The sequence below is a fragment of the Cydia amplana genome, chromosome 14 (genome assembly GCF_948474715.1).
Source record: "Cydia amplana chromosome 14, ilCydAmpl1.1, whole genome shotgun sequence".
Lineage (NCBI taxonomy): Eukaryota > Metazoa > Arthropoda > Insecta > Lepidoptera > Tortricidae > Cydia > Cydia amplana.
This window is the reverse complement of record NC_086082.1, coordinates 3024717-3037798: the sequence shown is the minus strand read 5'-3', so window position 1 is coordinate 3037798 and position 13082 is coordinate 3024717. Positions and strand designations below refer to the sequence as shown.

Sequence of the window (13082 nt, the reverse complement as noted above, 5' to 3'; positions counted from 1 at the left end):
CATACAAACAGAACATATACTGGCCGCTGAACGTTTACTATTGCAGAGAGCGCAGAGCGAGGACTTCGCCGACGAGCTTCGGAGCCTCCGCCGCGGCGAGCCTCTAACCAAAGGCAGCGCGCTCTTCGAGCTGGACCCTGAGCTCGCAGCCGACAACGTGCTCCGCATGCGGGGGCGCATCGACGCCGCGCCCGTGCCTATCAACAAGAGGCCGGCCATTCTACACGGACGTAACCGGTTGGCCAGACTTATTATATTTAGACTGCATAGAAGAGCGGCGCACGCTAACAATGAACGCGTTGTAAACGATGTTAGACAAGAATATTGGATATTGCGCCTAAGACCGACTGTGCGTGCGATCGCTAGCGCTTGTCAACTCTGTCGAATTAGAAGAGCGAATCCACGCGCCCCGCCTATGGGAGATTTGCCGCTGTCGCGCATAGAGCCATTTTGTAGACCCTTTACGAACACTGGTGTAGATCTATTCGGTCACATTACAGTTACCATCGGGAGGCGACACGAAAAGCGCTGGGTGGCGCTCTACACCTGCCTGACGACCCGGGCGGTGCACCTGGAGCTGGTGCACTCCCTCAGCACTGACTCCGCCATCATGTCACTTCGCCGCATGGCCGCGCGGCGGGGCTGGCCCCGCACGATGTGGAGCGACAACGGAACCAATTTCCGTGGCGCTACGGCGGAGCTACGGGCTGCCTACGAAGAATGGCTGCCCGCACTGCAGCAGTACGGTCTGCAGTATCGCATGGACTGGCGGTTCATTCCCCCCGGTGCCCCAAACCAAGGCGGCGCCTGGGAGCGGATGGTCCGCTCTGTGAAGACTGCTCTCATGGCCACGCTACACTCGCGAGCGCCCAAGGAAGAGGTGCTTGCGACTTTACTGGCCGAGGCCGAGGCGTGCGTCAACGCTCGGCCTCTCACACATGTCTCGGTTGATCCACGCGATCCCGAGGCGCTGACACCGAACCATTTCCTGCTCAACGGCCCCACGGGGACCCCTCTCACTGGTCCCTGTGGCGAGGTCAACCGACGGGCCTGGAAAGTCAGCCAGGCACTCGCTGACTCCTTCTGGCGTCGCTGGGTGCGCGAGATCCTACCCACCCTCGCCCCGCGACGATCCTCAGCGACGGGCGAGCGGCCACTATCGGTCGGCGACCTAGTCATCGTCGTCGACCCCTCACTGCCACGCAACGTATGGCCACGCGGCGTGGTCGAACGAGTCTACCCGGGACCAGACGGCGGCGTTCGCAGCGCGGAGGTGCGGACCAAGGGCGGCGTCTTCCGAAGACCCACTACCAGGCTGGCTGTCTTGCCGGACGATCCAGAGTCGACATAGCAAGTCGACGAGGGGAGTGTGGGCGACAGCCGACCCGCTGACCACGACCGTACCTATTATTATTACATAGATGACCCTAAGATATAAATTCAATTCCTTACTTAAGTTGTAATAGCTAAAAATAAAGATCTTGATCAACGGAGGTAGCCTAAGACCTAGGTAGACCATGTATTATGCCTAAGTTGTAATTAGTTAAGACCTAACTGAACCGTTAGTTTTAAAATGAGTACTAGAACCTTGTCTCTATCCCAGTCATAATAATAATGAGCCCGATTATGCCTACATTCCATTTATATTTACGTGGTCGCCGATACCACGGCGAAAGCCAGCTTTTTCGCCCTCTAATTGGTCACCAGTAGAGCGAGAGAGTGTGTGAGCTAGACAGGTATAAAAATGGTAATTTTCTCCAATTATTTTGGAGAAACACTTTGATACTCATACCTACTTCAGGCTTAGAACTATAGCTAAAAGTACGTATGATTATCATTGTAGAAAAGGTAACGGTGTTGATCTAGGTAAAATCTAGACTCTCACATCTCTCCTCGAACCGTAGGGCGAGAAAGCGTGCCTAGCATTTGTCATTCTTGGCAGATTTTGGCTCATTAATCTGAACCTTGTAGCTAGACCGTAATCATGCACTTGTTTAAACTATTGCCAGTCTATAGAGCGTAAGTAGACGCATCTAATAACATATAATAGTATAGCTGAACGATTTAGCTCGAAGTAGGAAACCTAGATTCTTACCAAATTGAAAGAGAAAATTCAAGCAAATAAGTCTGAACTTGTGCATTTTTACCGAAATCGCATAAGCCAATCACAGTCGCTAGATCGGACGCGTCCCTTGGTTTGTATGTGTGTGTAAACTATCCTGGTCTCTGTAAGTTACCATGGAGAGAGCCGCGAACTTGCGATTGTCATTGGCTAAAAGTCCCTGTAAAATTCGAGTTAGTTGTGACCAGGACCCAAACCGAACAGTTTAGTTGTTATTCAGGACCCGAACGATTAAAACGCGAATCTAAGTGACCCGATCCTAGGCTAGAACCCAAGCTTAGACCTAAGTTAGTGTTGTCGTGAACCTAAGTTACAGTGATCCTTGTAATTTCCATAAGAACCATTATTATAACAGATACAATCAGATCCCTTTTGATTTTGAACCCTTGAACCTTGAGCTATCGTAGATGTCTCTGTAGGCGACCGTCTCCTACATAAAGGGAATACTAATTTACAATGCACTAGAACATTCTCGTAGCATAGCTTAGCAAGTTAGGAAGCAATTCGATATAGGTAGGCGTTAATATTAAATGTAACAATCAAAACAGTCTATTTTCAATAGCAACGCTAAACAAAGACAAGAAAAATAAAAACCGCTCTGCGTAAACTAGCGACATCTTACGGATAACTGCGCAAACTAATTCCGTTACGCGGTGTACACATTTCCCGACCCATTTCAGTTCAACGGGCGCCCAGCGTATTTCTTTGTGCCTCTATCACTGTCCTGAAATTGAAATTGGTTCCAACTGTCAGCAAACCAAAAAAAGTAGGTACCTATGTAGTCTTTCATTTACATCCCTTAGTTTGTTATAGTGCTTCTGAGCATTTTCCGCAAATCGACAACCATTGTGCATTTTGCGTGAAACGAGGTAGCGCTACTCTAACCGCCCCAGCTCCTCCATGAATGTTTTCAGTTCGCTAAATGCCTCTTTTAGTGTGCACGGAGTCCCTAGGTATTTTATTTACATCCCTTCCTGTCGGGCATTATAATTACCATTGTATTCAGATTTCAGTCTACCTACTGCTAAAGTGACTCCCCGATATCATGGCGGTAGATCAAGCCTCCATTGATAACGTCTTCCTACTAGTTAAAATATCAAACTCCTTTCCTATTTACCACGCTCGAAGCGACTTTCTCCGTTTGTCTTACACTTACACTCCCAATAAATAGGTAGGTTATAGTAACACTACATATTATTCTCCAAGGTTCTAATGTTAGAGAAGACGCCCCGCCTACTATGTTAAGTATGCTAGAAATCGCTCCCTATTTGATTTATCAGAGGGTAGAATCGTTCATACCCACCCGACTCCTTACAAGGGGACTATCCGCTATCGATATCGACAAACGCTAAACGAACAGAAAAAATGTATCGGGATGAGATATATATGCTACGAAAAGTCACGTGACTATTTCCATACATTTAATTAAGTTTTGATATTGGCGTTTTCTATCAATTTCGTATGGCTTTTGCCGACAAAACGCGTCGTGTAACGCACCCTTAAATGCGGCCTCAAATTTCTTCGAGTAGCTTCAGTAATTTCAGCGCAATGCTATTTTTGCCATCGCATGCAGTCTCCCGGCGCGCGCGCACGTGGAGCGTAGCTTTCGTTGTGATAAATTGGATTCTTAAACTAAGGTATGCAGCAGCAACTACACAGATTTTTTTGTACCTATACAAAATTTAAGAACAGTGAAGTGTCCACAATTTTGCTCGGAACCGGTTTCGGTGAGACGAGAAATTATGCTGATTTTATCCTGACAAGAAAATTTAGGGCGTTCTTGTGTTTAAAAATCAGTAAAATGATTTTGACTAACTAGTTTCGTACCTGGTTCTCGTAGTGTCGTGCGAATTTTTCCATGCGATGCGAATTCATGAACAACAATATATTTGTTCCAAACTATAACGCAGGTAGTATAGGTATTGTGTGAAAACGAAAATAGAGCGCAAAAACTTGCCGACAGTTAACTCTTGTAGTTGCATTGATATGATTCCTACGTTCTTTGTATTGGATATTATTAAACGTTGGTTAAAATACCTACCTAATACTTAATCACCAGCTTTATAAGCCAAAAGCCATGCATAATTATATCCAAGCCAAAAGCCGGTAACGCCTTGTAATTTGCAATAGCAATGTTTATCGAATATTTAAATGCCTATTATTTGGACTTTTCGTTTCTAATTATACAATTTCTTTTTGTTTTAAATATGAAACTTATTAACTGCCTGAGAAAATGGAACAGATAGCAAATATCATTATCAAAGATATGAGAATTGTATCCCACTAACTACCTAGCTGCTCGTAGTCGGCATATCACTACCTATATGTATGTAAACGGCTAGTATTATAATTAAATACATTTTTATTAGTATAAGCAAAGGCATTTTAAATTTAACTTTCAAGCGACGGCATACAATCAAAATATCACGAGTTTTCAAAAACTTTTTCCTAAAAATCCCCCACCAATAATTTAAAACCACCATAATTTAAAATCTTCTTTACCTTCACGTTTCAGCTGACAATGAAGTCCCTCGGCTCCTGCTACGTCTGTCTCGCCCCGTCCTCCCAAAAATGCTCCGGCTGCCAAGAAGTCCACTACTGCTCCCGAGAGCATCAGAAGCAGCACTGGAAACAGCACAAGCACCAATGTACACCAGTCAGGGTGAAAGAGGATGATAAAGTAGGGAGGTTCCTAGAAGCCACTAGGGATATCAAGCCTGGTGATGTTGTGGTGAAAGAAAAGCCTCTGATAACCGGACCTTCTCAAGTAAGTTCCTTTATTACAAAACCTCCATGTCAGTTCTTCTTGAGTGCATTGGTGCAGACTAATTAAGATCGGTAAATTATCCTAACTTTGCGAATTTAACAGTTTTGAATGATTCACGGTTAGTTTCACTAGACTTATATTTACCTTTTGTATTGTTTTCGAGCTCCCGATATTTCGACGCAGTTACATGCATCTTGTTCATCATCTTGTTCACGGGTACCGTAAAATGGGGTGAGTAGGTTTCGCGGGGAGAGGTGGGTTATGAATGGGGAGAGAAGGTTTGAGAGGGGGGTGAGAAGGGATTTTAAGGCTACTGCTACAAAAATAATGTATTCCAATTTATTATGGAGCTATAGTAATACGCATAATAAAAAAAATCGATCCAACATTCTTCCAAAATCACCTTTGTATGAAAAGCCCTCTCACCCCAAATACGAGGCACTACGGGGTGAGGTGGGTTTTCCTCTTTATCGTCAAAGTTATGAAATGGAACTACCCAAAATAAGATAAAAACTAAAATACAAACGTCCGGAACACTTATTATACTGTTTACATTCAGTTTGCATATGTAAAAATAAAATGTTATCGAGGTTTGAATGTCAGTTTTGCGCCTACTCACCCCATTTTACGGTAACTGAAGATGAGGGTGGGTGTCAAAGTTGTGTAGACCGCGCTCGGTCTACCCTCATTCGTGCGCGTCGTCTGCGTTCGCTTTTAACGTTACCACCGGACGCGTTCTCACTCGTTGGTCCGGTCGCGTTCACACTTGTTGGTCTATCCAAGCACACTAGCAGCAATATCGGGAGCTCGAAAACAATACAAAAGGTAATCACGGTTCATATCCCGGCCAATATAAGTGTTTCCGAATTTAGCCTTTACTGTGTTCCAAATATCCGGTACAGCTATTCCAGCTGGATGACTAGATAATACCTATCTACATAGAAAGATAGTAACGATAAACTGTTGCAGGTGACTCCACCGGTATGCCTCGGTTGTTACAAGCAGTTGGAAGCTGGTAAAACGGTGGACTGCGAGCTTTGCGGTTGGCCCTTCTGCTCTCAAGACTGCACTATGCGGGACGAGCATACACCAGAGTGCCACTACACCGAGAAAAGGGGGGAGAAGGTAAAGTAAAAAAATAAGTGTAGGTAATAATGACTAAATACATAAAAAATTTAGAAGCTACGGGAGGACTTCTTGTCATATAAACTTCTCAAGTTTATCATCAATATTCCGTTAGAAAGTAATGGATGCCAACCAAACGTACGGTATATGTAACTTACCTACAGAACAAAGGTTCCCAATATGGACGAGTCGTATTTCACTGCCTATGCATGGCATTCCTTCTTCAATAAGTATATTTCTTATCCTAAGTCCTATTCTGTTTTCTTGGGCCTCCGTTCTTCCAATTGTTTATTGTTTTAATTCCAATTCCGCTATCCCTAATTTCCCTTCTTAAAAATATGTTTCTTATTCCTTAGCTCTCCAACTTTTATACCAGGTATCCATACCATCCTCATCATTTGGCGTGCCGCACCCAAACTACCAGTGTATCACTGTCCTCCGCTGCCTCTACCAGCGCGACCACGACGTCCAACTCTGGGAGAAGCTCCAAGCCCTGGAGTCACACTGCGAAGATCGCCGTGGGACTGACAAATGGCAGAACGACAGGAAGATGATCGCGGATTTTATCTGGAAGTTCTTCAAGTTGGAGGGGGTGTTCAGTGAAGAGGAGATTATGAAGTGCTGCGGGATTTTACAGGTAACTTTAGTCTCTAATACATATAAGTTCCACGCCAATCCTTTGCAAGTGAGTTTAGTGGGGTGCAATCGTAGACCTATTATATTACTTTGGGTGCAAAAATAAGTGTGTTAAGTCATGTTAAGTTTAGCACCTTGCTCCTTTACAGCGGCCAGTGTGGCCGAAACGTTAATGCAATTGACCAGTTTTGACCATTAAGTATTATAAATTGAACCGTAAACTGTAACCGTCCGTTACGGTTTGCGGTTCAATTTGTACTGGTTAATGGTCAATTGCAATCAACGTTCGGCCAACACTGCCAGTGTTACGGCAGTATATTTTATAACCACAGGAAGCTTTTGTTGCGATCTAAACTAGCTGCTAGCTGTTCGGTCTCCTGTGATTTAACTCTTTGATTTCATTTACAGATAAACGGCCACGAAGTTCCATTACTAGAGCCGGAGTATGTGTCCGTCTTCGATCGCATCTCCATGGTGGAGCACAACTGCCGCGCAAACTGCAACAAGAGCTTCACTTCTGATGGGCAGATTGTAAGTCTTATAACTTGCCTAGAAGCGAATGGAACGAATGAAAAATAAATGGACACACACACGACTGTATATTACAATGTACACACACGCGAAATACATTACACGTAAACACAAGTTTCTGTCGCTATTATACCTACTGTTCTTTCATCCATAGAAACAAAACAAGAACTGTTATACTCCATAGACTAAACGGTGATAACACTGATAACAGGTATTTACTTGCAATAGCGCTCTCGGTTACATCCTAATAGAGCCCGGGCACTAGTCCACCGCATCCCAAAAATCTGCGCAGGAATTGGTTTTTAGGAAAACAACATGCGTAGACAAAATGCGAAACAAAACGCTCCTGTCGCACGTAACATAACCATGCAGTACCCACGCTACGCTACGGAGCGTCAACGAATGTCACACCCTGACCATTCAACCCAGAGGAAAAACTAAGCTTAGGCATGATCCGAATTTTTTTAAACCGTTGACTTTTAGTGCGGAAGGAAGTCTATTCACTTGACCATTTTTAAACCACTGCATGCTCCCCAGGTCCTCTGCGCCGGCCAGGACATCCCCTCAGGCAGCCACATCACCGTCTGCTACACAGACCCTCTTTGGGGCACCGAAGCCCGTCGCCACCATCTCGCGGACTCCAAGTTCTTCGAATGTGCGTGTGCGCGTTGCGCGGATCCAACGGAACTTGGAACTAATTATAGTGCCATTAAATGTAAAAAGAAGTAAGTTAGGTTACCTTTAACCGTTCAAGTGGCAGGTCACCGGCTCGTGGTCGATAATGTTAATTAAATTTTAAATTTGACAAATTAAAGTAAAATTAAAATTCCAACTACCTACTGAAAAATGACGTATGCCACTTGAAGGGTTAAGAAATAAAAAGAAAAGAAAGGCAATTTATTAACACAATACACTTATATTAAATTAACTAAAAATGATGATACGAAATTATAAAAGTTGGTCTAAATGGTTTTCACTCAGCATGGTGTCACGGTATGAGCCACATAAAGCAAACAGTTACTATGCAAAATTATTACCCACACTGTTATAATCGTACTCATCTTACTTGCTCGTGTTTCGATTTTTCGCAAAACAAGACTGTTTGCTTTAACTAAAAAAGAACCGTCTGCTAAATTTGCTCTCACGTCCATCACGATAATTATTTATAAAAGATAAGAATATTCTAAAGAAAAGTCTGATAATGCGCTGCATTTAATTTTCTGATTCTACGCGTGAATTGATACGAAAGTTTACTGTCTTCATAATCTCTGAGCACAATTATGCGATATAATGATTTATCAAAGGAACACGTGACGATACACGTGATGATAGAGTAGGACCAAGGTAACTCCGCTTTGTAGTTGCAGAGTGTGGCAGTGTCACCATAAACTATATATTATGTAAATATGACTTTTATTAAAATTTATTTCACGTTTTATCACGGAAAAGTCGGTGCAGAGTACGTAGCTTATAGTTTAACATTATTTGAACACAACAACATTATTTGAACAGTCTACCGTAACACATAATTCGCACTAAATCATTGCGTGCCCTAAAAAAACACCTAAAAGACCTTATCTTATCTGTGACGAGTTGATAAGAAACCAGCGAGATCAAAGATCTGTAATCAAAGTAATCAAACAAGTGGCATGGTGTTCGCAATTAAAAGATCACATTATATCTACTAAACTTAATTATCTAGAATTCTAGAGTACCTAAATATCTGCAAAAACTCTACTGACTGGTACATTATGAATTATGATTATGAGCTTACTTCCTTTAACTCGACAATGGACAAAAAAAAGGGAAGGAAGGGTTAATTATAGGCATAGAGAAATATAGTAAGACAAGAGTGCTCACTCCATACATCAGTTAGACTATTAATTTCAGTGCCTACATCTAGCATCGAGTAGCAGAACTATCAGTACTGCTACATCTATTGTCAAGTAGCAGTACTGATAGTTCCGCTACTCGATGCTAGATGCTAATAGTCTTTTTGGTACTAAAACTGATGTATGGAGTGAGCAATCTATGTATTTTTTTCTCTATGGTTATAGGTTAGTTCAAGCATTCAATATGTTATGTGATTATAGGTGGATGTATTTGTGTAGTACCTAATTCTAGGGTAGCGAATGTAGCGATACAATTACATTTTATAGGTAGCAAATGAATCCACTTTTTCGCCCGGGTGACATGAATTAAAAATATCATCAACTTAAAAAATAATGAGTTCAAAAATGTTTGTTTATAATTCTTCATTACACTTGACCTGTCAGAAAATTATAATTTTTAGCCGATTTCCGATTTCCAATAAATAGTATTTAAATATAAATATATATTAACTAGATGCTATGCTATGTTAGATATATCTATTAACGTGGAGGAATCCACGCCAGGTAGTTGATATATCAGTAGAAATCGTAGCATTGTCTGTATTACATTTTAAAACAACGCTCATTCCATCACCACAGGGACTGCAAAGGCTACCTCCTCCCGGAGACCTTCCTCGTCCCAATCCTCCACAAAACCAAGTCCCCAGACCCGTCGACCCGCAACCTGGACCAGAAGATGTGGATCTGCCGGGTCTGCAAGGATGCCGTCTCTGACGCCATCATGCAACAGCTTCTGCAAGACATTGGGAGGGAGCTCAGCATCATGCCGAAGGGAGATGCTGATGCTTGTGAAAGGTAGTGTTTTAATGGGTTTTTTCTGGACAGGCTCAGACCATAAGCTTACCTCGTCTTGGTAAGATTAAATTTCAATTCAAGTCATTTTTAGTTATCTTATCTAAGCGGTTTTCTGGTGGAATCCTACAACAGAGCCAGCCTTACATTTTTAGCAACCTTATCTCAAGAATACTTTTGTTAAGCTTGAGTATATTCTTCTCCGCTGTTTAGCGAAGACCAAGCGTCATTTTACAGAACTGTTATTGTTAGAGAACTAACTAGCTCTTATCTCTGTAAGTAATGTAATCTGACGTGTACATACATGTTTTCGTTACATTAAATAAATAAATATTATAGGACATTCATTGACTAAGTCCCACAGTAAGCTCAAGAAGGCTAGTGTTGTGGGTACTCAGACAAAGATATATATCATATACACATACATAAATACATAGTAAACCAGGAACAAATATCAGCGCTCATCACGCAAATAAATGCCCTTACCGGGATTCGAACCCAGGACCGCGGCTTCACAGGCAGGGTCACTCATAGATTAGTATATGTTATTACTGTTATATTGTTATCACTAACCCACTGGGCCAGACCAGTCGTCAAAATATTTGACATTAATATTTGGCAATTTCTTTCCCAGGTTCATAAACCACTGCAGCGCCTACCTTTATCCTCGGCACTACTACCTAACAGACGTCTCTCTAGCCCTCGCCCAGCTGATTGGCCAAGAGAGCGAGCTGGGTTTGGCTTCAGTGAGCGATGACAGGCTTCTACTGAAGACGCAACTCTGTCGCGGCATTGCTGATCTACTTGAGACCTTAGCACCTGGTAATAAAAACGTTTATTGTGTTACATAATGATCGTATCAATAAGTGCGTGGGATTGATCCATTATATGATATGTTACAAAGCTACAAACCAAGTTAGGCCAGTGTAAGATAGTTTGCATAGTTTTACCATTGACCGGGGACCGATTTTCATCTTTAAATTGCATTTTTGCAGCGGAGGTCCGCCTGCGGGGCACCCTGCTCTTCGAGCTTCATGCTGCAGTGGCAGAGACTGGACGGAGGAAGTCCATGACTGATGGTCCAGGGGTCATGTTCGGATATATCTCGGTATGTACGAATGTCACCATATAACGCAGTTTGCAGCAGGTGTGAGACTACGGGGCACCGTGCTCTTCGAGCTACATGCTGCTGTGGCAGAGACTGGACGGAGGAAGTCCATGACTGATGGGCTAGGGGTCATGCTGGGATATGTCTCGGTATGTACGAATGTCACCATATAACGCAGTTTGCAGCAGGTGTCAGACTACGGGGCACGCAGCTCTTCGAGCTACATGCTGCAGTGGCAGAGACTGGACGGAGGAAGTCCATGACTGATGGTCCAGGGGTCATGCTCGGTTTACAGCTGTTCTTAGTTATAGAGTAATAGGCAGGTAATTAGCCCATCTTAGATATAAAGAGTAAGTAGGTAAGTATTTATCTAAACATTGTGCAACAATTTGATTAAGTAATGAAAAAGGTGCGGGTACAGCTTGCTGGATTTATATTGTATTGTATTGCAGGAATCCCGGCGAATTCTGCTGCAATCCGTGCAACTGCTGAAGCACGAGCCCCCAGAACTACCTGAAGGCCGCATCGCTCAGCAGGCGCGCTCCAACATCATACATATGGACGAGCTCATCAAGAACTTGGCTGCCAATCTACCCGCCCCTCTTTAAACATACACTGCCCGATTCGAACTTTAAGATACGTCAATTAATAGATCAAGAAACGATATGTATCAGATGTGTCAGTGTCGTTTTTGTTTGAAGAAATGTCACATTTAACACTGACATATCTAATCCATGTCGCTTCTAGATCTCTATTAATTGGCGTATCTTAAAGTTTGAATCGGGCCGACAAGAAATCGTATTATGGTTGCGGTTATTGCGTATGATCAGGCTAGCCAACATGACAATCGTACATACGCTAAAAGAAAAAATGTATCGGGATGATAGACGCTACGAAAAGTCACGTGACTATTTCTGTACATTAGGGTGGTACTACACCTACCCAATTTCTTTGTTCAATGCAATGATATTATATAAAACCATAGATAGGTTATACTCATACTTGAGGAGCACACAAAATACTTCCATATTAATTTCTGTGCCTACGAAGAAATCTGTTCTTTTTGATTAATTTTCTCATTCCATCCATCTTTGTCACACTCGTTGTTAAACATAAGGTCGTCCCTTTCACTTTCGGTGTACGGGAGCTCGTTAGCACGTACACATTTCTCGCTTGTCCAGCCGAGACTAAAGGCAACTTGTCCAATTTGTCACAAGGTAAGCGCTTCAATTTTGGAACGCCTATAACCTATCTTGAGTTATAAATCATTGGTTCAATGTGTATTGGTGTCTCACATTTTGCTTAATGAGAGAGTAGACTTTGGACAGGTGGAATATGACCCTTTTAGTTTCAATGTTTTCTATCAACGATTATCATGTTGGCTAGGTTCCCATAGATAGAGCTCGCTCCGTACTAAATACTTAACTTACATAGGATACAATACATTTTCATTATTATTGATCCCTATAGGTACACTGTATACCGAACTAGTCAAATAAATTGAGTTAATTTGGTTATAGTTTTTTATTCCTTCGCATAATAATTACTTTAAGTATTCTGTCAGTGATTAATATATTTTTATAGGCAATTCATTCGCCCTTAGTCTACATATTAAATATTTCGCCAGGGTTAAGATCCTTTAGATTTCGCTTTTGATTATGTTAAATTAATCTTCCGCTCGCTCGGGACTCATATTAAAATTCTGCAACAAAACCAACTTATCTCCATAGTTGCTGAATTTTGCATTACCTAACTATTTTTATAACGCGAAAAAAATCCACGATGGTATATTTGCTAAATGATTCGACATAAATCGAAGGTCGAATCTTAAAAGAGTTCGTTGTGCACAAAGTCACACCTATATGCCAATTACCACGGCAATACCTAAGCATTGAAATACTGTACATTCTAGATAAAAAAATTGGCTGGCCGGGACCGAAATCGAACCGACATCTTCAAGCGGTCCAGTCAAGGTGACAATCGCTTGCGCTTCGCCATCGAATCTCTTTGTGTCTCTCTATCACTCTTCCATATTAGTGTGACAGTGACAGTTGCGTTTCGTTCGCTACGTAGCGTTAGCGATTGGCACGTTGGCTACGCGGCCAGTTT

General features: G+C 42.5%; 1 protein-coding gene across 1 annotated transcript; it reads left to right on the top strand.

Annotated features, from left to right (window-relative positions):
- Positions 1-3683: 3683 nt before the first annotated feature.
- LOC134653907 (SET domain-containing protein SmydA-8) lies at positions 3684-11581 on the top strand. The gene is made up of 10 exons (XM_063509270.1): positions 3684-3759; positions 4638-4889; positions 5859-6014; positions 6391-6651; positions 7059-7181; positions 7719-7906; positions 9653-9868; positions 10500-10687; positions 10861-10973; positions 11426-11581. Exons 2-10 carry the CDS (start codon positions 4644-4646, stop codon positions 11579-11581), a joined length of 1647 nt encoding a protein of 548 aa, XP_063365340.1. The 5' UTR covers positions 3684-3759; positions 4638-4643.
- The last annotated feature ends 1501 nt before the right edge of the window (positions 11582-13082 follow it).

Excerpts from the sequence above, each read along its gene's own strand:
- LOC134653907 (XM_063509270.1), top strand. The coding sequence starts at position 4,644 with ATGAAGTCCCTCGGCTCCTGCTACGTCTGTCTCGCCCCGTCCTCCCAA. Across the intron at positions 4,890-5,858 it reads TGATAACCGGACCTTCTCAA|GTGACTCCACCGGTATGCCT; the intron begins GTAAGTTCCTTT and ends AAACTGTTGCAG. Across the intron at positions 6,652-7,058 it reads AGTGCTGCGGGATTTTACAG|ATAAACGGCCACGAAGTTCC; the intron begins GTAACTTTAGTC and ends TTTCATTTACAG.